This window comes from Mya arenaria, chromosome 7 (assembly GCF_026914265.1).
Source record: "Mya arenaria isolate MELC-2E11 chromosome 7, ASM2691426v1".
Lineage (NCBI taxonomy): Eukaryota > Metazoa > Mollusca > Bivalvia > Myida > Myidae > Mya > Mya arenaria.
Window position 1 is genome coordinate 11,662,712 of NC_069128.1, and position 23,902 is coordinate 11,686,613.

At 36.9% G+C, this 23,902-nt stretch overlaps 1 protein-coding gene across 1 annotated transcript; it reads right to left on the minus strand.

Moving 5' to 3' along the window:
* Nucleotides 1–5,747: 5,747 nt before the first annotated feature.
* Nucleotides 5,748–23,011, minus strand: LOC128239993 (NACHT domain- and WD repeat-containing protein 1-like). The gene is made up of 13 exons (XM_052956471.1): nt 22,533–23,011; nt 21,054–21,192; nt 19,651–19,786; nt 18,873–19,100; nt 15,732–17,902; nt 15,203–15,441; nt 14,732–14,945; nt 14,152–14,249; nt 12,955–13,253; nt 11,263–11,521; nt 10,773–10,893; nt 9,528–9,687; nt 5,748–8,379 (listed from the first exon to the last, which is right to left on the minus strand). The coding sequence occupies exons 1-13, from the start codon at nt 22,710–22,712 to the stop codon at nt 7,989–7,991; spliced, it is 4,635 nt and encodes a 1,544-aa protein (XP_052812431.1). The 5' UTR covers nt 22,713–23,011; the 3' UTR covers nt 5,748–7,988.
* Between the last annotated feature and the right edge of the window lie 891 nt (nt 23,012–23,902).

The window sequence follows — 23,902 nt, forward strand, 5'->3', positions numbered from 1 at the left end:
ACAGCTATAAAACATCAATTTTCAAGCGAAAATATGGAAAACTGCGATCTAATCTTTTGTCAGAAGTCTTGTATCACTGGATCACAGATATAAACCTAAATATTGGCTATATATATAAAGTGCATTCAATTTTATTACCAATATCTAAAAGTACACTTGACGTTGATGGTGATGTAATGCTTAAAGTAAGAATTACAGACTTATTGATAATAAGATTGCAGACGTTGATAACCTTAAACTGCTTTAAAACGATCGTCTGACGTCGGCAACGAAAACCAAGAAATTGATATTGATGCCTGTTCTGGCAAAAAGTTTTGACGTTATAAATCCAAGAATTATGTGTTTTTGCATAGGTAAGCAATAATATGCATAATTGCAGCCACGATATTGCTTTAATAAGACACGTGAATCATACGTCTTCTTCATACATCTTCAAGCATATTCCAGGCTTATATTTTTCTTGTTTTTAGACTCCAACTTAACTAAATCTAGACACTGTGTGAATTAAATAAATATTACGAAGTGAGTCATTTGATTAAAGGAGGATACGCAAAATAGTATTATAATTGAACCGGTTTCAAAAAATATTCCAGAAAATTTACACATGGATAGACAGTTAATTCTTAATTGAAAATATACCTTATCATCCGGGCACTTCTGTTTACAATTAATTGCTCTCGAACGACAAGGTGTATATTCTTTGAACTTGAAATGCACGTTGGACATGGTCAAATGTAATGGTGATGATTAACATCACTAAATAAATATGGCCGCTCGCGACAGGCGGCACATCCGATTCACGGAATTCTAGTTATTCAAATTAGTCAAAAATTTGGTCGCTTTGTTATTATGTCGGAAGAGGATTTGCCTCTTTGCTTTAAACATGTATACATCTTACTTTAAACTATAGTTTCATTTCGGACATCAGTTAACTGATCCTAAAAACATACATGTAATTGGAACATCTCTACTATGGTTTCATTTCGGACATCAGTTAATTGATCCTAAATACATAATAAAACTGTAAAACACTTTCTGTCAGTCTTCGCCCAATTCAATCCATCAAAGAAACAAAACCAAAATAGATACCTAAATGAAGGCAATTCATTAAACGCGATGAAGATTGTAAGCAATCAATCGTTGTGATGAAAATTGTTTTGGCCTTTCGCTTGACCAGTGTCAGAGGAGCGTAGGGTAATGAACTGATTCAAAATATTAAAGTTCTGACACTCATGTTGATTTACTTCTGCTTTCGAACATTATATTTTCCTAATTGTCATATAAGTGTAATATAATCAATCCAAAAACAATTATTGTAAAAAAGCAGACGTCGGATAATTACTTTTTTCGGATTGCTTAAATATTGTCAAACTAACATATGAATTAGTTTTAAATGTAAAATGTAAATAATACAATAAATAACAATCCTCTCGTTTTACTGCAAAATACATGACAGCTCTAATATTATCATTGGAACGATAGAGCCCATAGCTCGTAAGTCAGTAAAGCGACAATTTTGTATTATTTGTCATGCATGGGCGTACTTAAGCATATATAAATTGTTATACCAAAACGCCTGCTCTTCGCCAGTTTATGTTGGTTCCGGGCCCGATAATGCAAGAGCTTAATTTTCATAATCAGAAATAAAAACAGAAGGCCAACGGGTGTTAGTGTATATTCATTTAACGTAATTCCACTGAAATGTGACGTTCATAGCTTTTAAAACAAGTTTTTTTTTCACTATTGTAATCCTCATAATTGTCCTACGGGAGGGGATACCCCTACCGCTCTCCATCTCTATAACATGTTGAGATGTGACGTTTTGGGAAAGGGCCGTAACTGACGTGGAATAACTCGTGGCACAATCCCTTTGCATGTTCTATTTATATGAACGTAAACAATGTTTCATTGCACCGTTTTAGTTTCTTTGTTATTGATGTTTCATCATATACTGTGTAAGTGTATCGTCATGCAATGACATATGATTTAGTCAACATGTTGAGATGAACACGTGAAAGACCTTCACACGTCGAAGGGTCACTGAAATGTATTGGCGTATAATTGAAAATGATTCGGTACGCCATTATTGGTCAACATTTTATTGAAATATATATATCAAAAGCAGTTGAATTTATAACAATGACCTTGACTTTGATACAAGGTTACCTTAACATATATATTATACTTCGGGTGAACATTTCTTCTTGCGGAAATATCGAATTATCGAAATAAAATAAACTCAATTTGTGCCTATTTAATGACTTTATTGACTCTATAATCGATTATTGATAAATATTTACATTATTAACGCATTATTAATGTAAGTGAAAATAGGACAAAAAATCAAACAAAACGGTTTGTGACCTTGACCTTAAAAAATCCTCTAATTTCCGACATCGTTGGTGTCTGTTGTATTTCAGACAATGGACATATCGCAGAGGTCAAGTATATGGGTTTTATTTCTGTGTATTTTCGTGTTCCCAAGGCCCTTCCTTGAACTAAATTGACCAGACTTTTACTACCGTGCTACAAGATGAGACACCAATATTCCCATAAACAATCGAAATATTCTTATGATTATCAAAAATGAATACATATTCATTGTTGCTGTATTAATCAAACAGACTGAAAGGCGCACAATGTGGGTTGATGGATTTTTTAGTATCATTTTTATTTTTAACTCATTTGAGATTAATGACAAAAAAGAAAAAAAGGATATGATTTATTTACAGACAAAAATCACTAACCCTTATACATATTTTTTTTTAATTATTAGCTACTTGGCCACAAATTTCCCAGTTAAGAAAGCGCCAAAATATCGCTAATTTGTTTTTATCTGTACCTTACCTGTGCATAAAAATAGTTATGATAAAACACCAACCTACGTATTGGGTGCCTTTCATGTAAAAAGTGAATTAAACATGTATCTTACCATCTGTTGCCATATATACTTTGTCTTGACTTTGACCTTGACATTGAAGCGCGTTTCATACGTTTGTTTGGTAATAATTCGTGCAACTCTGGCGAATCCATTAGTCACTGAATTTCCATTGGTTATTGCTTAAATACACACTGTATTTTTACTGTTTCTAAGATCAAATGAAGTTAAAATACATATTTTTTATATAAGAATTACATTATTAAAGCATTTAAATTCCAATAACCTTTTACGAAATATGACAAACACAAATTATATTATCCATATATATTCACAACATCATGTCCGACTATATAGATATTATTGGATACTAGAGCAAAGAAGGACGTCAGTGGGAAATAACTTTTTAAGAAAATATCAAAAACACAAAAATATGTCCACTATATAGATATTACCGGCTACTACAGCAAAGAAGGAAGGCAGTGGGAAATTAAAATTGCATAGGTAACGCAGAAACCGTTTTTATGGATATTGACTTTCAAAACCAAATACATATAAATAAAAAGGTAAATAATACAGTCGATAACAATTATCTCGTCCTACTGCTAAAAAACCTTGACAGCTTTAATTGCATCATTGAACCAATACACACATGTAATAAGTCAGTATAGTGCCGTGTTCCCATTTTGTAGCATTTGACATGCAGGGGCGAACCTAAGCATACTCTATCTAGTACATCTGCGCTTACACAGTTAGTTTTGGTTCTTGGCCCGAAATTGCAAGTGGTTATTTTCAAAATCAGGAATAAAAATCGACTCATTTGAGTTTAATGACAAATAAGAAAAAGGTTAATGTACAGATAAATATACTAACCCTAATAAATTTTGTTTTGAATTAATAGCTACTTGGCCTCAAATTTCCCAGTTAAGAATTCATTTTTATCTGAACCTTAATCATGTTTTTATTTGTTTTAATCATTCAAGCCAAATAAATTGAAAATTATAATGCATAAAAAAAATATTATAAAACACCAACCTACGTATTGGGTGCCTTTAATGTAAAAAGTGAATTAAACATGCATCTTACCATCTGTTGCCATATATACTCTGACTTGGTCTTGACCTTGATGCGCGTTTCAAATGTTTCTTTGGTAGCAGTTCATGCAACTCTGGCGAATCCATTAGTCACTGAATTCCCATCGGTTAGTAGTTAAATACACGCACACGCATACGCAATACTGTTTGTATAATCAAATGAAGTTAAATTACATAATTTTCTGATAAGAAACGGACTTTTAAAGCATTTGGTTTCCATTAATCTTTTAAGAAATGTCACAAACCATAATGTCCATATATTTTCAGATAAATATGTCCTCTATATACATTTGACCGGTTACTATAGCAAAGAAGAACGACAGTGGAAAATTAAAATTGCATAGGTAACGCAGAAACCGTTTTCATGGATATTGACTTTTAAAACCAAATACGTAATTAATTTGTCTTTGCTATAATAATGTATAGGGAATTACTTTCGGATTGTTGGATGCGCTATTCTGGTCTGAGGTAAGTTTAATGTACAGTATGCACGAAAAGATCATCGTTGTTAACTTTAAAGGGAGACTATTTTATAGCATGCTCATATGAATCTAAATAAATCACGAACGGGTAAAACAGGTGACTCAAACATTGTTAGGAATACTGCAGATTACAAAGACGTTCATTTAAAATTCCAGAGCCATAAAGCTTTGAAAGTTAACAACGATGACATTAACAACGTTTTTAAATTGAACAAAGTACTCAATATTAAGCCCTCTTTGTATAATAAAGTGTTTGTACTTTAACATAAAACTGAAATTGCTTGAGGACCTTTCAATAGGTGGACCATTTTGACAACTTTTTTGTCTTGGAATGAACCACCTTTGAAGTAAATATTTGGAAACCAATGATATAATACTGATGACATATCTACGTGGTTTAAACTTGTTTTATAAAAATGAAGTGTTATGGCTAAAAGCGTTACTAACATTTTTCAGCAAAAAGCATCAATTTTCGAACGCTATTTTTTAAAAATTGCGATCTGATTATTTGTGAGCAGATTTTTATCACTGGTTTCCAGCGCTTTACGCAAAACTTGGCTGATTAAAAATAGTTGTCAAAACGGTCCATCTGTGATAGTGCAGCATTATAAATATATGTATCAAATGTATTCGTTTTATTTCCAATATTTAAAAGTGCACTTGACGTCGATGGTGATGTAATGTTTAAAGTAAGAATTATAGACTTTTTGATAATAAGATTGCAGACGATGATAAGCTTAAACCGCTTTATAGCGATCGTCTGACGTCGGCAACCATTACCAAGAAATAAATATTGATGCCTTTTCTGGCAAAAAGTTTTGACGTTATAAATCCAAGAATTATGTGTTTTTGCATAGGTAGGCAATAATATGCATAATTGCAGCCACGATATTGTTTTAATGAGACGCATGAGCCATACGACTTCTCCATACATCTTCAAGCATATTCAAAACTCTTTTTTTTTCTTGTCAAACTTAACTTAGTCTAGACACTGTGTTCATTAAATATCACGAAGTGAGTCATATGATTAAAAGGGGATACACTTTATATTTCACCGTTAATCCGAAGTCGTCGGGACCCAGATAATAACTTCGGATTAGCGAAATTTCGGATTAACAATTATTAATTTTATTTGAAAAATAATAATTGGTGACTTAAAATATTTATTTACAATATCCGGACCGAAATGTAATTTCGAAACACCGATGATTTTGGATAATCGCTGTTCGGATAAACGGTGTTTAAATGTAAGTTAACGGTTTTCAATTTCTTTTAACAAAACTTATACATGGATAAACGAATTATCTTTATTCAAAATATACCAAATTATATAAATACACACAAGACTCAAAAGAAAATATACGGACCTTTGAAGAACAAGATCCAATTGCATTATAAAACTGGTTAGTCCAATAGTTTAGTCAAAGTTATACACAACATGTATTGTATGGTCAATATTTACCCTCAGTTAGTGGTGACCAAGCCGGACAAGTGGGTTTTCTCCGGATACTCCGGTTTCCCCCACAACATAAGACCACACTCTCGCGCAACATCGTGCGAACGACAGTGACTTAGAATAAGCTATCATAGCTTTTCTCACAATCGTTGTAAAATACATAATGTTTAAACTAATATTTACCCTAAAATTTCTTTTATCCAAACAAGTTATTTAAATGAACAAACTAGCAAAGAGATGACATGTGGAAACATTTTAAATGCTTTATACATTTAGCTGTCGTCATCTAATCAATATAGTGTGATATGGAAAGATAAACGATATTTGAACAATATTCTTAAAAAATAAATAATAATTTGACACACAGTTATCTATCAATAATACCCAGCAAACATGACCATATCGGGCCGATGTCGGCTGAATATCGGCATATCGGCCAGTTTTTGCCGATATAGGCCCGACATCGGCCCAATATTGGCATAATGACTGAAACAATGTATATGTAATAATACTTTATTAATTAAATTTGAATGTTTGAACATGATAACATAAACAATAGCTTTTGTTTTTATTATGGACAAAAACATTTTATAAATATGCCAATATCGGGCCGAAAATATTGATAAAAAGCATGTCATTTAGGCTATTTCACACTTAAGAAAAAGCAGGTTGACTATGCCAACCTTTAATTTACCTAAAAGGGAGAATGATCAGGATAACCGACCAATGCATTTGTAACTGTAACAAAATGTGATGCATTTCAGAGGAAGCTTGTTTAATCCGATGAAGATGAATAAATGTCAGTGACAACACCACCAAGGCATTTGAAGGTGACAGTGGCAATGGCAGGACTGTTCTGCAGGCATCACAACAGTTTCTATAAGATCCCCAAACAGTTGCACAATCTCTACAGGTATAAACCGCTATTTACCTTTGTTTCAAGCATTTCAGGTATATAATCCCCCCAGAAATATTCGAAGGGATGTAGGCAAATTTTAAACAAACAACCAAAAAAAAAACATTAACAAAAACCCAATTAAAATTAAGAATACCATGTTCTTGTAAATGCATTTTGTAAATACCCATATCCTGAAAAAGACCTATCTCCACCTATATATATATATATAGATGTATTAACAGAACATGCAATTATTCCAGAGGGTGTCGTGAAATTCCATCGTTTCTCACAACAGTTAGAGTTGCGAGCGACAAATGCCGCCTGGATGAAGACAGCGTCGGACAGAAATGGTGGGAGGGAAATGAGGCAGGCGCAAATATCTGAGTGCATCCTTGGAACACCGGGATGAAAAAACAAAACAATACTATGTTAAAAACGCTTAATGTTTAATGCAGTAGCTTTAGCTTAAGTATTGTTAAATGAAATAACTTTTATTTCAAGTCGTATTTTGTTTATTTATACAGTAACAGCCTGTGTGTATTATGGCATGTCTTTGTATTATAACTTGAACATTTTGATAATACTGTTCAGGGGTATTATCCACATTCTGTGATAATCCAATTGTTTAAATATTTATAGCAATGATAATAATAATAAAAAATTATAAGATCAAATAGCTTCTTTTCTTATGTAGTAATTTGTGAGTATATAATATGCATGTAGGTTTACGGCTGTTTTTCTCTGCATTATTTTTTTTTTCTCAGAAGATAAACCAAGACAAAATCTTGTGTTTAACTATCATGTTCTGTTGTCATCGAGCATGACAATCCATCTGTATAAGAATAGGGACGAAATAGGAAGGATATCGGCATCATGCTGGCTAAATATCGGCTATTAAAAATATGCCGACATCGGCCCGATGTCGAGCCGTGTTGCACATCCGACATCGGCCCGATGTAAATTCCGATGTCGGGCCGATGAAGTGGCCGATATAAAATGTTTGCTGGGTACATGCAAATTCAAATAAAACAGTTATGACAACACACTGAGCATCATGACGTCATATAATTTACGCCATCGTCAACCAAAAGGTCAATTGACATTTCATGTTTGAAGCATACATGTTAAAACCTTAACCCACCCGTCATTGTTAAATGATTTTGAATTGATCACAAAACGACTAAAACTTCAATTGAAGAAGGTTGCCAGTCGCCTCCCCTCCCAAGATCACGTGATCTTCCACAAACGCGGCACAATTGACAGGTGCGTAGTAAACACACACCATTCGGAACCCCTCGTGTACATCCCAGACTCGTAAATCCGTTGCAGATGACGATAGCATGTATCTTCCGGTCGGGGAAAATTTGACGTCCATGATGTACGAATGGTGACTTGTGAGGGTGTTCATCAAAGTTGCGCCCTTCGCTGATATTTCCCAGATGATGACGTCATGAGCTGACGAACCGTAAACGAAATATGTCCCGTCTTTCGAGAATTCTAGGGCATTACAAGATGACGTCACGTGAACAACAGGATGACCGTCCGTCTGAGTTTCAACGAGTTTGTTTTTCCTGAGAAAAAGGAGCACATTTTAAATTGTTTATACAACATACGTTTGACGGTAACATTGACGTAACATTGACGAAACGTTACGTAACGTTGGCGTAACGTTGATATGCAGGTTTTATAAAATGGATATAAAAGGAGCAGTGAAGATTGTTGCCAACGGTCGGCCGTATTTTCCAGCTTCTGAAGGGGCATAAATCGGCATTTATTGAAACCAGAGTAATTGGCCTTGTTTAAACGTTTGGCTACTGAGCTTGTTTCTGTAGTTTTTCACATAAATATTACTTCAAATCTGCGTTCCGCCACTTTTAACGTTTATATTAAATTTATTTTTAATACCTTTTAACAGGTTTTGATAATCGTAAACGTTAAATAATTTCACACGACGACAACGGCAACGACAGCAACAAAGTTATGAAATAGTTTCTTCCTTCGAAAACAGATGAGGTGTTTGATCATTCATAACGGATATTAATTTGTACCGAAACCGTCACGCTTGTAAACCGTGACAAAGAAATACCGGCCTTTATACCCGGTACCAGGTGAAAAATTTGACTTTTAGGACCAGTTTCAGTTTTGGTTTCAATGGTTTCAGCAGATTCGAAACCGGTTTTGATAGTTTTGCTTGAAGTAACAAATGTATGGTTGTGTATACAGTTTCAACAACATGGCGGAGCTACTGCATGTAGCCATTATTTCTAATTATCAACATTACCTTTTTCATTTAGCTCATTTTCCATTGTATGGCATTGTTATCAAACAGATTGAGTTTCAACAAACGTGGTTGATCACTTTCCGCCATGTTGTTTTCAAAGTAAACTAGTTTTCGGATAGAACGAACCGATGAAACCGCCTCCGGTAGGGGTTTCGCTAGTTTCAAAACCGGTTTCAGTTTTCGATAAAAAAACGATTTAACTGGTTTTGGTTTTATTTGAAACTGTAAAAACAAATACACAGAGAAATTGATATAAAACCGAAACCAGTTTCTTGCCAACAAAAACGCCTTAAGTTATACGATGTACAAACACGCTTGTCACATCATATATAACGATGTTAAATTTTAATATCTGGTGGTCCCATATAATTTGGTTTCATTTGAAGGGGTTTTGTACACTGATAAAATATATACCTTACTGTTTTTTAAGTTACTTACTTGACGGTCAACAATACACACTCCGGAGGTGAGTCGGTGGCGGCGGCCACGCAGCTCCCGTGCGCCGCCAACCGCGTGATCGGCTTCCCCTTTGGTAACTTTCTTTTGCACACAGGCTTCAAGTCGTGCTCGAACACAGCTACCTCACCGTCTAATGTTCCTGTGTGTAGAAATTTATAGAAATTAAAGGTGAACGTTCAAGAAACATCCACATAGTTAGCTTGAAAATTAGAACAATTGTATACGAGCTCTTTAACGTATAAGGGGCTCTTTAAGCGGCATAGACTGCCTTTTGTTTCATTTTAAATGGTGAAAAAAAAAAGAAAAGTCATCATTATGTCTTTATTCGAAGCAAAACGCTGCCTTCCGACGTAGTATATATGACGTATTTATCACGTGGTTAGAAGTTGTTGTTGTTGTTGTTCGGAAACGGACACTCTAACGGACTGTACCTAGCGTTATTTCTATATTCTGCTTGTGTCTAAATATGTTTAAAATGCTTTGCTACGACGTCCTGTTGAAGCATTGATACAGTTGCTTCATAGTTCAATGATACAATCAATTATATAAATATTCTATTTTGTATAATACTTACTTGTGAACGTTTTCTTGTATGTGTCACTTTTTTAATTTGTAAACATCTCATCCTTTGTGTATTGTTCATGGCCAATGGCTTATGTATTGTTCATGGCAAAAGGCTTTTGTATTGTTCATGACCAAAGGAGTAATTTTTATTCATAGCCAATGGCTTATATATTGTTCATGGCCAAAGGCTTATTTATTGTTAATTGCCAAAGGCTTATGTTTGTTCATGGTCAAAGGTTTATGTATTGTTCATGGTCAAATGATTATGTATTGTTCATGATCAAAGGCTTATGAGTTTGTCATAGCCTGTTGTTTATGTATTGTTCATGGACAAAGGCTTAATTTGTATCGTACATGGCCAAAGGCTTATGTATTGTTCATGGTCTAAGGTTTATGTATTGTTCATGGTCAAAGGCATGTGTATTGTTCATGGTCTAAGGTTTATATATTGTTCATGGTCAAAGGCATGTGTATTGTTCATGGTCAATTGCATGTGTATTGTTTATGGTCAAAGGCTTGCGTATTGTTCATGGTGAAAGGTTTATGTATTGTTTATGGCTCAAGGCTTATGTATTGCCGAAATTGCCAATACAACTTAAAACTTGCAACCGTAGAAGAGTTTAAATGCAGATTTCCAACTTTTGATCAAAACATTCTTACCGACTATAATGTACTTATCCGTGCACGTGATGGACGTTGGTGCATCTACTTCCGCTAGCCCGACCGTCCCAAGATCAGGAATTGACACAAGTCTGACGCATGCGTCCTTCTCCGCTCCGTGCTGGAAAATTAAATGAAAAAACCTCCTTCTTCTTTACAATGTATACATTAGATCTTAAAAATAAATTTCAGGGAAAGATCAGACTAAGAATCTAAAACGTGTTTAAAATATAAACATAATTCAAGATGTCCTTAATAAACCATATTTCTTCCAGAAGCCGGCTTTAAATGATTAAAAAGAGGTCGGTAGATCAGTAACTTTTCTATGAATGAACAATAGCCTAACATTAAACAAGGGATCATTTTTTGTGAGATGATCACCATCAACAAACGCTTTAAATGATTATGTTATATTCAATGCTGTAAAATGAGTATGAAATATTAAACAACAAAGTCACAAGCAGTAAAGTTCATTTGCCTATTTGCCTACCCTGTAATCGCCTGAGTGACCATGATCAAGCACCAGTAGACCGGACTGGTCAGGAAGGAAGCGAGCCTGGCGCACGAACCCCACGTGCTTTTCTGTTGAGCCCAAAATGTTGTCCCCGTCGACCACATTGCACTGGTGCATCCACCCCTGGGCGGTCGCGAGGTAGCGGCCTGACCATTCACACACGAGGTAGTGGCCTTTGCCGACGGGCGGCGTGGCGCCCTCGAGAAGCGTCTTCATGTCCCAGACGCGCAACGACCTATAGACGCATGGAAGGCAGATTCTGTGATAAAGACCTGATATTTGTTTGTCCTACAGTCGCCGTTGCGCATTAAGAATATTACGTTATTTGACGATCATTCGCAACACCTCGGCTACTTTCCATCGAAAACAATCTCGGATATATATGAGCAGTTCACACTGTCAGAAATCTATACATTTAACTACGCTGCAAGTAGATCGAGTATTTTCAATTTAGAAGTTAAAGTTAATAACTTTACTCTTCGGACTTTTAATTATTTATGCAATAAAATACTTCACTTGCAATCAATTTAAACTTAGTTATACAAAATACACCTTAAAAGAATACAATTAATTTAATACTAATATTTCAAAATTTACGAACTACTTTTACTGATTTACGGTTGTTTTCGACGGAAAATGGCCGAGGTGTTCCGAATGATTTGGCGAATTGCTGGATTGACCGCATAAATACCCCACGAAATGTATTGAATCCATTTAAATCCTTTCATTTACAATTATCTGTTTATTGTATTTTTTTATTTAGGCCTCAAAGAAGTTGAGGTAAAATTAACGAAAACATTTAGTTTTCAGCATTATACATTAATAAAAAAAATGAATTTCGTTTATTATTGGGGAAATGACGTCAAAATTGTCCAATTGAAATGCAGCAATGCATACAACAATGACATCATAAGGGCGTGCGGTTTGAATATGCATAACAGTAAATACTAAGACAATTCGAGTTTTGTATCATAGGTTCGTTATCTATTTAACATAGCATGTATGATATAGCTCTATTTTACTCATAGTATTTAACGCCGACGTTCGAAAACGCCGATATCACGGTGATCAGAGGAGCTTATAAAAAGGCATCTCAATTTATGTTACGGTATAATTCAAATATGACAAATATGATTCACATTATTAAATATTAATAACTGATAACAAGAATGTAACCGTGTATTTAAAAGCAGAAAACGCAAAAATATTAAATGATTGGTGAATGCTAAAATATTTACTGTGGTCTACTATAGTCTCATAAGGTAAAAATACCGCGTTTTATGCTCATTTTGTTTTAATTAAACTCGGTATCCTCCATAAGAACCAATATTATTAATTGTGGTTAGTCTTATTTGGGAGTAAGAGTGCATCTTTAATTAATTTTAGGAATTAACATGATTTATACCTAAGTTTTAATTGATTGGCAGTAAAGTGTATCATTGCATTAATAATTAAGATTCCCAAGAAAGAAGTCATTAAGTTTAGTTGCTATATTGAAATTACTACGCGATCTACTTACAGCGTAGTTAAAAGTAAAGACTTCTGACATTATTAACCGTCCATGTACATCCGATGTTGTTTTCGATGGAAAATTGCCGAGGTGTTCCGAATGATGAAAATACAAGCAAAATTCTAGGTATATACTTGTTTGTGTAATATTATACTTACGTATCCAAAGAACAGGTGACCAATTTACTTTCCAGCCCTGGTTCTATTGAAGACATACAGAAGCGGTGAGAATGTCCGGCAACTGTCTTCAATACAGACCACACCCCTTCGTCCGCAAGTCTCCAGATTTTCATCGAACGGTCGGACGAACACGTGAACATGTGTTTACCGGTAGTGTCAAACTTGATTGACCATATCCAAGCGGTGTGTTGGTTCTTTATTCCCTTAAGCCTCGAAGAAATAGTCCCATTGTTTGCGTCCCAGATTGTCACAGCGCTGTTGTCACCTCCCGTCATTATCTATAATTACCAAAATAACAAAATATAAACATATTTTAAAATATATACAATACATATTGACAATCAGAGAACTAGGATATTTAATAAAATAATGAAGTAATTATGTTTGTAAGTCGCCATTTTGAAAGTAGGGCGCCAAGCAATGTCCATAATCTACCGAATCAGAAATAAGTCTCATGCATCTATAAACGCCAAACTGCATTCCATTTGATCGAACTCCAAATTAAACCGTATTTTTACCTTCTTTTCGTGCATTTCTTTACATCCAGAACTCTTTTACCAGTAGAATAGTCCGTAATTGATACTATATTAAGACTAAAACAGTTGGCCGAGTCACAATTGTGATAGACACCGAACAGATTTGCTATTTGCTGGTAGCCAGGTGAGTCCTGTACTAGGGAGTGTTTCAACGTGTCTTTATACTTATACAGTGTTGCTTCCTGCTAACAGCCGGGTCAGTCCTTTACTAGGGAGCGTTTTAATGTGTCTATAAATTTATACAGGGTTGCTTCTTGCTAGCGACCGGATCAGTCCTGTATCAGTATTTCAACGGGTCGTTTTACTTATACAGGATTGCTATCTGCTAGCAGCCAGGCCAGTCGAGTACTATGGAGCGTTTCAATGTGTTATGTTTACTGATACAGGGTTGCTTATTGCTAGCCGCCCGGTAAGTCCTGTACTAAGGAATGTTTCGACGTGTATTTTTACTTATACAGGATTGATACTTGCTAGCAGACGGGTCAATTCTGTTCTTATAGGGAGCATATTAACGTGTGTTTCTTATTTATTGTACCTATTGATATTATGCGGCAAAAGAACGATCTTTTGCTCTAGCTTTGTATAAAATCGTAATATTCTGTTATTTTATAAAAATATGCTTCTTATACATGTATAGTACCTGAGTTCCGTCGGGGTAAAACTGACAGCACAAGTTTTGACAAGTCCCCTGCACTTTGGACAGCTCGGAATAATCCTTGGTATTGAATGTCATAAGGCCTGGAAAATTAAGTTCACAATTGTGCTGAAAATTTCTTATTTGTTTTGAATTGATGAAGAAACGTGCTGTGGAAATGGGATTTTTATTATTATATGCTTTCCGGTTGTATGTAGATATTTATCTGTGAAATAAAAATTGTATTTTACTGTTTCAAACTATGAAATAACATTTTGATATTTCTCAAATTAAAGCCCGCTCCCAATTCCAAATCATACATCAGAACGCCAAGGTCTGGGACACAGATTCAACGACGTCATTTCCGAAATGACGTTTCGTTCGCTTACAATTGTGCGCGCTTTTCTGAAGGGCAACACCTCACAGTCATTTCATATCATTTTAAGGCATATAATAATAAAAAAAAATGTTTGTTTCGGTGAAAGATGGTATGGCACAACCTCAACGTAATTTCTTCGGTATATAGACATAACCTTAAATATAAAAACGTACATATTCTGTCTCAACCTTGTTTTACTAAACTCACCATTCGTAAGAACAACAGCCAGTTTTGACCCATCCCGGGAGTAATCAAGGCCGGTAACCTCGAACCAATCTAGGTCGCGCGTGACCACGTGACTTAGGTCACGTGCGTTCCAGATCGACAGGTGCCCATATTTGAACGCCGTTGCTATGTGACGGTTGTCAGGGGAGAATTGAATGAAAGAAACCGCTCGCTTGTCCGTCTTAACGTGATTCAGCTGCCAAAATCAAAGTATTGTTGAAAATATAAGAGAAGAAATAAACAATAAAATATCATGAATACAGACTGCTTTGACTTCACAAGCAATTGATAACATACTAGTACCACAATAAATAGCCAGGTATTGTTGCGTGTTACACCCTTTGACTTATAAATAGGATGCTAGTGTAAAATTATCTTGTTTACTCCTCTCAGCAATTACATTTAGGTTAGGAAATTATATGCAAAAGGTGACGTCAATGGTATAAGATCTACCTGAACGCCCGATTTGTCCCACAACATGACGTCACCAAGCTCTGTGCCGCTTGCAATGACGTCACCATTGCGAGAGAAGCAGCAGGGATTGACCGCATGTAGCATAAGCTGCTGGGGATTCTCTTCAGGGTCGGGGAAAATAGGGGCCGGAAGTGATGTCACAGTAACAATTTCGGCCCCAGTAGTCGTATCCCAGATCCTCATTGTACAATCATCCGAGGAAGAAACGATCAAGTCGCCTGAAAAACATTAAACTGTAAATTACTCTCACTTAAAAATGCTTCATATATAAAAACATGCAATTCCTTTCGATTTTCTGACAGAGTTGATACTAGTAATGCGAATTTTTCTTTATAGTTTACATTGTATTCAATACATTATGAACTTGTGTAAGTTCTAGACTTTGAAATTGGAACACATTGTCGTAAAACCTTTTCGAAAATGGTTGAAACCTACATTTTGAATAGTTGTGATTTTTTAACAGAGACATGTCTTTGTTAAGTGTATGCTAAACTATATGGACATGTACCGGCCGGGGAGAAGTCGCAGCAGCGAACCGACCCTGTATGTCCGTGCAGCGTCATCTCGCAAGGATCCTCGAACGACACCTCCTCCAAGCTTCTTAGGAGTGTCCGCGGTTGTTCGTCGGTGCCAACGTCCACTAGGAGTCGCCGGATGAGGCTGCCAGATGCCTGTTGTGATGCCATCTGATAAACACCCACCGACTCGCGAGCAAGGAATCCCAAACTTGCGCCGACGAAACGAGTCATCTGCTTGATTTCGTCACTTTTAGAGAGTTTTGTAGCTTCGATCAGCTCACTTAAGCATATGTACCCGTCGTCAGCTTCGAATTTTGCTTCGATATACCTTAAGTCGAGTGCAAGCTTTTTAAATCTTTCCCAGTCTTGTAGTTTTATCAAATGATACGGCAGTTCTGCAAGCTTTCGTTCATTCAACTGCCGTCCAACATCCCGCGACCCGCCAACAACAAAAGGTTGTTTAGGAATTTTGCGATCCTCAACTTTTTCCACGCCATCTTTACCCTTATATGGCTTTCCATTGGCCCATTTTCCCTCGAAATAATCAGCAATCGCTAAATGAGCTTTCTGGGCAAATGGTTTTGGGTCATCTCCAAAGCCTGTCTGAAGGTAGCGCCTCTCTGCCGTTTCCCAAAACTGCCGATGATACCAGCCGTAAGCGCTTACTCCGTCCGTCCCTCGCTCCGCTAAATAAGATCCCAGCTCGTTCCGCACACGCGCCCATAGGAGCGGAGGGAGGCGCCGGAAAGGGGGAACCCACCATTTGAAGATGGCATCTAAAACATCATCGTCGCAAGATAGGATATCTTCTAGCTCAACGAATGATAACCCGCTCTTGGCGGCCGTAATGTACGCCAGCGCGTGACACACGAACAATCTTCCATATCGGCCTTCTAAACGATCAAACAGACGGTCAATCAAGCCAACCATGTCATCTGCAATGACGGTCGAATCTATGGTGTCAAATGAGCGCCATTGTAACGCCAGATCGACCACTAATCGCAGAAATAGCGGCAGAGGGCATTTCTTGAAAGCGGTCATGATGAGCTTTAATTGATCCTCAGTGACGGTCCTTTTCTTAGCACCCAACATGAGCTTCATCACCTCTGGGCCCTCATGGAGGGCAAGTGGCTTGACTTCAAGAAAGCACTCAGCATTCTGCAGGTTTGTCTTGAGAATATCCAACGTCCTAACCGGAAGTGACGAAACTATCATCTTCACATTTTCCGGTAGCACTTCCGAGAGCGACAACCAGCTAAGATTCTGTCCGAAATCTTCATTGGACAACTGATCCAGTGAATCCAGTATAATCACCAACGGCTTGTCAGAAGTTGCATACGCGCAGCAGGTCCTAAAATACACGATCAATTCTTTATACGCCGTCGGAATATTGTCAGCATTCTGTCCGTAAACTCGAGTAATCTGCTGACATATGTTGTAAAGGAGCAGACGCGCTGAAGCGGACTGTCCAGTGGTCCCCAAGAATCGTAAAACCAGCACACCATGGCTAATTGCGTCCTTGACCTTTTTAGCCGTGACTGCCATCAATGCCGTTTTGCCACAGCCGGAAGGGCCATGGACAACTAATGGTAAATTTGATGAAGATCGAACGTATTCCATGATTCTAGCGATCTCTATTTCCCGTCCTACAAACATGCTACTTTTTTCTTGCGCATGCGCGCGATGTTGAACAACTTCCTGAAATACACGATCCGCTTTAATGTGCAGACGCTTTTCGTAGCTGTCAAGTATTCCATCCGCAAGCGTTTTGCATACTTGGTCACAAACGATCCGTGTGCATTCAGACGCCTGCTTTACTTTTGCCGAATCATATTGGATAGAAAACATAGGGGCCTTTGATGTCTGGGACGGTATTTTCTGTTGTCGTAACATGTCGAGCATCTTTGCAGCATAGGGGTCGACTTTCCCGTCGACTAAATCTGTGATTTTCCTGTTGAGATGGAAATCGGAATTGTAATTCTTAAGGTCCCGGCGAATGAATGACGTCTGCTCTGCGTGCCGCTCATTTAGGAAGGCGCCGTTTTGAATTTCCGTTTCCGTTACAGATACGTGGTACTTGTCGCAGACGGGACTTTTGGCGCCAAAACAAGAGACGGATGCCTCGCGTAGAGCTTTCTGCATAGCTTCCACATCCGGCCACCTGCAGTCATTTGTATAAAACTAGTTATTTCATTGGTTTGGTTCAAGTAAGCGAAACCTTTTTATTGATTGGCCAATATGTATCTATAGCTACCCTGGTTCTCTAACGTGCACCAGCATTTAGCACTGTCACAAGGGACCCCCATTTAACGTCTATCCCGGAAGGCGATTAGTATTTGTTTACTTGTGCGGCAGGGAATCGAACCTGGGACCCCTGAATTGACAGGCTTGTCAAGTGTGTTACCACTAAACCACGGATCCGCCACAATTGCATTATGCGATCGTGTCTACCTAATAAATGTCGACATGACGAGTTATTACACAAAAAAATGTCAAATGTGTGTCGACTAGTCAACTTATTTATGGGACAATCGACTTACTGTATGCTGAAACATACAGTTAAAGTTACGCTTTCACAGATCGAACGTTTTGTTTTTTTGTTTTTGTTTTTTTTGTTTTGGAACGAGCCAGTTATTTGCGAAAATACATTGTACCCAGTGATATAAGACAGCGGACAAAAATCAGGACGCAGGTTTTCATATTCATGTTCAAAATTGATGTTTTATAAAGCGCTAGTAACGCGTTTAGCCATGAAACATTACTTTTTGAACGGAAAAACTGAGATCTGATCTTTAGTTAGCTGTCTTTTATCACTAGTTTTCTGATATTTACGCACTAATTTGGCTCGTTCCAAGACAAATAATAATAATAATAATAATAAAGCTGTTAAAACGGTAAATCTGTGAGGGTGCGGTTTTAAACACTGTTTAATCAATTCGATAAAGTGTGTTCAGTAAGTCTTGTCCATTAAAAAGACGGTATACCCAGTTTATTAGTAGACAAGTAGACGCCACATTGAGATTTTGTCGAAATATAATCAGTCGAATCACCATTTAACAAGTCGACATACAAATAAGTTGACAAATCTACATTATCACATCAACAAATATGATATACGCTTCCATACTGACCAGCTTTTATTCGAAGGTTCTTGATTCTTTAGCACATATTCTGCAGGAACCGCATTCCTATCCAACTTGTAATACTCCGCCAAAAGGCGCGTGTCTTTTCCCGCCTTTTCCATTTGCTCCTTCATCGTGTCAAATTCTGATTGGTCAATCGCTGCCGGAAGTGGTCGGTAGCCATATTTATGCCCAAGCAAGCACAGGAAGGCTGGCCCGATGCTGTCTTTAACGCATCTGTCAATAAAGCAATGTCAATGAATTGGTTAAAAACAAATTTATAGAGATGAACAGGATTAGTACAGTCGAACCCTGTTGGCTCGAACTCGCTTCGTTCGAATTCCTCGTTGGCTCGAACTGGCTGTTTAGAACCGATTTCTTTATACTGAATGTAATCATTCCCGCTTGGCTTGAATTTTCCGAGGCTCGATGTATTTTCACCGGTCCCCGAGAGTTCGAGCCAACGGGGTTCCACTGTACTCTAATTGCATACTGATTTCCCCACAAGACTCTTTGATCTTGAATTTTGTATAGTGTTCGTTCACACTGCAATAAATTAAAAATATGAAACTGACAATGGCATGCAATAATAATTTTATATAATAAACACCACTCTCGGTTCAAAATCAAACGTCAGCGCACAGGTGGCTATAAATTCCCCTACCCTACCTAAAGATTGCTATTTTTTGGTATCTGCAGAATATACTTATATGCTACATTATGACGTCATATATTACGTCATTAACCTATCTACATCCAAAATGATATCACAAATCGCTCCACGCACCTGTGTATCTCGGAAACGCACATGTTGACGGTACTGTGGTCGCTTGTAGCCTCGTCAGTAACCCCCCAGCGCATGTCGACTGTTCCAAACTCAACGCCAAGCCGTCGACAGAGCGTTCGGAGGAAGGGGTAAACATCTGCAATTCGAAATAAGAAATGAATCTCCAAATTTGTTTTTAATGGTAAAGAGCACTGGCGGATTCAGGGGGCGCATCCGGAAATTGTTAAAATCTTCATGGGGAGGAATCCCCCCACCCCAAACCCCCTAGCCATCAAATTTAACCAAATAAATTTCTTTTCTGAGGGAGGGGTGCAAGTAAAAAGGGTACGCCCCTAAGTTATGCCCCCTCTAACGTCGACTCCTGGATCCGCCCCTGAAGAGTAGATTGGAACGGTACGTATCATCATTCTTTGATACAATATCAGAGTGTGGAATCACGTGACTTCCACGGGGTTCTCACATGGGACGCCACGGATCAAAACTGATTTAAACAAACAAGTATGTGACGTTCATTTCTAAATGACTTTTTGACAGAAAAGATATGGCAATGTTTCTTAGTCTATAACAGACTAAGCTATTTCTGCTTCTACACGTGTGAACTATTTTCGATTTACTTGTATTTTAAAGATGCAATTATTACTTTTATTTAAAGATGGCCAAAAGTTCAACTTAACGGAATTTTAAAGAACGATACAACGCTGTGTGCTCCGTGATTTTTCCCGAGGATTGCATCGATTAAATACAAGCAAATCTAAAATAGTTCACAAGAGTGAATGAACGGTATCAGTTCTGGTTTAGAAACATTTCAGGGCCGCTATCCATAAACATCTTAATTCATTTCATATCTTAAGACGAATTCCAAGTTTTTCTAACTCATTTTTTTATTAAAAAGTACAAGCGGTTTTATACCAAAATAATGGTATATTACATACAATTAACGAGAAAAAAAGGATTTTTGATAGGGCCAAAAAAAAAATGTTTGTTTAGGGTAACCTTCCCAAAATTTCTAGGTAGGGTAGGTAGGGATTTTTTTAATTGTTTTATCATTTTTTTTTCAAAATCTGTCGTAAGTTCTGAGTGTTTTCTTGCACATGGCAGTCTTTCCTACATTACCGTCATTGCCTGACTTTGTTTTATCATATAAACAATAATTCTGATTACAATCTGCATTTATCCGCCCTTCGTAACTCTCTATTCGCTAACGAATATTTTTTTGCTCAGAAACGGAAAAAATAGTTAGGGTCGGCGCATTTTTATAGGTAGGGTCGGGTTACCCGAAACGGACATATTTTTTAGGCCTAGTATAAAGTTATTGTACCGTATGACCAGCGAGATACTTAGCTTAAGAAATTGACTTAAGTTAGGATATAACTTAAGATATGTTATGAATACCGGCCCGCTACCTTTCATTAACTGATTCCTCTCGGCCTTTGTATCAGTGAATGTTGAACTAACAAAGACAACCACTCGAGGTTGAGCGCTAGGTATGCTGCTAAGATCCAATGTCCCAAGGTCGCCCGATAGTACGGCTGAGACTACGTCCTGAAGTAATCAAACAACGTTTTGTATTCGGAGATGTAATGATTTACTACTATATTGGAGGCAAATGAAACAAAAATAGTACAACTCATTTACCAATTTGTAGAAGTTTATTATTTATATGTACGACATGGACTACTTAATATACACTACGTTGACTACTTAATTTGCACTAAGTGGATAACTTTACATACACTACGTGAACTACTTGGTATGCACTACGTTGACTTCTTAATATACACTACGTGGACTACCGTATATGCACTACGTAGATTACTCTATATGCAGTACTTAGACTTCTTTACACGTACTGTGTATAGTTTTCTATATACACTACGATGACTTCTTAATATGCACTACTTGGACCACTCATTTGCCCAACTTTGACTACTTTATATATACTACGTAGACTACTTTATATGCACAAAGTGGACTTCTTTATATACACTTCTTAGACTACTTTATATGTACTACATGCACTACCCAATATCCACTACGTGGACTACTTTATATGCACTACATGCACTACCCAATACCCACTACGTGGACTACTTTATATGTACTTTATGCACTACCCAATATTCACTACGTGGACTACTTTATATGCACTACCCAATATCCACTACGTGGACTACTTTATATGCACTACATGCACTACCCAATATCCACTACGTGGACTACTTTATATGCACTACATGCACTATCCAATATCCACTACGTGGACTACTTTATATGTACTACATGCACTACCCAATATTCACTACGTGGACTACTTTATATGCACTACATGCACTACCCAATATCCACTACGTGGACTACTTTATATACACTACATGCACTACCCAATATCCACTACATGGACTACTTTATATGCACTACCCAATATCCACTACATGGACTACTTTATATGCACTACATGCACTACCCAATATCCACTACGTGGACTACTTTATATACACTACATGCACTACCCAATATCCACTACGTAGACTAGTTTATATGCACTACATGTACTACCCAATATCCACTACGTGGACAACTTTATATGCACTATTGGACTAATCTGTATGCACTTCTTGAACTACTTTATAGGTACTACGTCGACTTCTTTATAAACTATACGTGGGCTACTTTATGTGCACTACGTAGTTTTCTTTCTTTACACTTTATTATCCATGTATATGAACAATGTACCTGAACAAAACACGAAGCAATTGAATAGTCAGACTCAAAATAAATCTACAATTAAACGTTGAAAGAAAGAATTACGAATAACAATGTTCAAGGTTAACTTAACATGTACACTTCATATTTCGTAAATTTTCTTATTGCAAAATCTTTACCTCCGGAATTGAAGATCTCGGTTTCGCAAGAATGTCGTCTGCTTGCTTCAAATAGTACTTCCATGGCTCGCGCTCTTCACGTGACCTACTATCCCACAATTCCATTCCTTCCACGGCGTCCAACGCTTGTAACCATGGCAACTCTTCCTCGCTGTCGTCTGATTTGAACGCCTTAAACATTTTGTCGCGTTTTTTTTCTGACCAGTTAAGCAGACGAGAATAAAAACGTTTTAATGTTAAAGTCCATATATGTTTTGAGGCAGAAATATTAATAAAGCACTATATTTGTGTTGTTTAAGTAATAGTCTTGTCGAACTTAAAATTCCTTTCCTTTTGAAAGCTCTAAGCAAATTAAATGCGCACAATAAATTCATGAATTTGTAAACACGTCCTTCAATTCCTAGCTTATTTTCTACAATAAATGGATTATATCTCAATGTACTAGTTAAATATTAATACATGTATATAAGGGTATTGGAGATGAAGATCGATCGAGCTTTAAGTACGACCAGCGAGATTATTATAAACCATCCGATACCCAATTATTGTGGAATTTTGTAATGACAGAGTTGTCACTCCTAATATTTATGAATAAATTTATCACTTGACGATAGCGCAGTGCACTGTATTGGTTGATAAAAACACAGAAACGAAAGTGAAAGTAAAATATATATACATACGTTTATAGAAGTATTAGCACCGCGAGGAGGACGGTTTATTCCACTTATACGAGTGTATATCGTCGTTATACACACACACACAGGGACGCATATATAGGATCTGACACAAGTTGTCATTTAATACAAGATGAAATTTGTTAGTAAGCGAGCCTCTGGCGAGCTTACTAACAACTTTCATGGACGAGTTTAATAAAATTCTTGAATTAAATGACAACGAGTGTCAGATCTTTTTTATCACATGCTTAAAACGGTGTTTTTATTACCAATTAAGTTCTGTTTTCTGAACCGATTGTTTGACAGCCAAAGTACTCAGAGTAGAATGTCAACGATGTGCCATATAAATAGTTCCAAATTAAAATGACAAAAGTAACTAGCAGTTATCAAGTTTTAAAAGCTGATAAAGCGCTTAAGAAGTCACAAATACAAAAGTGTGTAGTAAAATATCCAACAACATGAATAACAAACGATTTTAACCAAAAATCCCAATAAGTACACAATTTGATGACGTCACACTCAGAGTACATGCATTCACGCGGTTTATGTGACCTAAATCGGTCTGTCAAGTTTTCTGTGTGCACGGATTTAAAAGTTATTCGCTGTCGCTTTCTACGATGATTTTGCAGCGTTTTCTTGGTGTACATGGCGTTTCACAACATGCAGATGATAACGACGAAACCTTACTCTGTACTG

Coding starts and splice junctions, on each gene's coding strand:
- LOC128239993 (XM_052956471.1), bottom strand. CDS start 22,712: ATGTTTAAGGCGTTCAAATCAGACGACAGCGAGGAAGAGTTGCCATGG. Junction 14,250..14,731: donor GGCTGTTGTTCTTACGAATG/GTGAGTTTAGTA, acceptor TTAATTTTCCAG/GCCTTATGACATTCAATACC. Junction 11,522..12,954: donor GTCACCTGTTCTTTGGATAC/GTAAGTATAATA, acceptor ATGCGTCTATAG/GTCGTTGCGCGTCTGGGACA.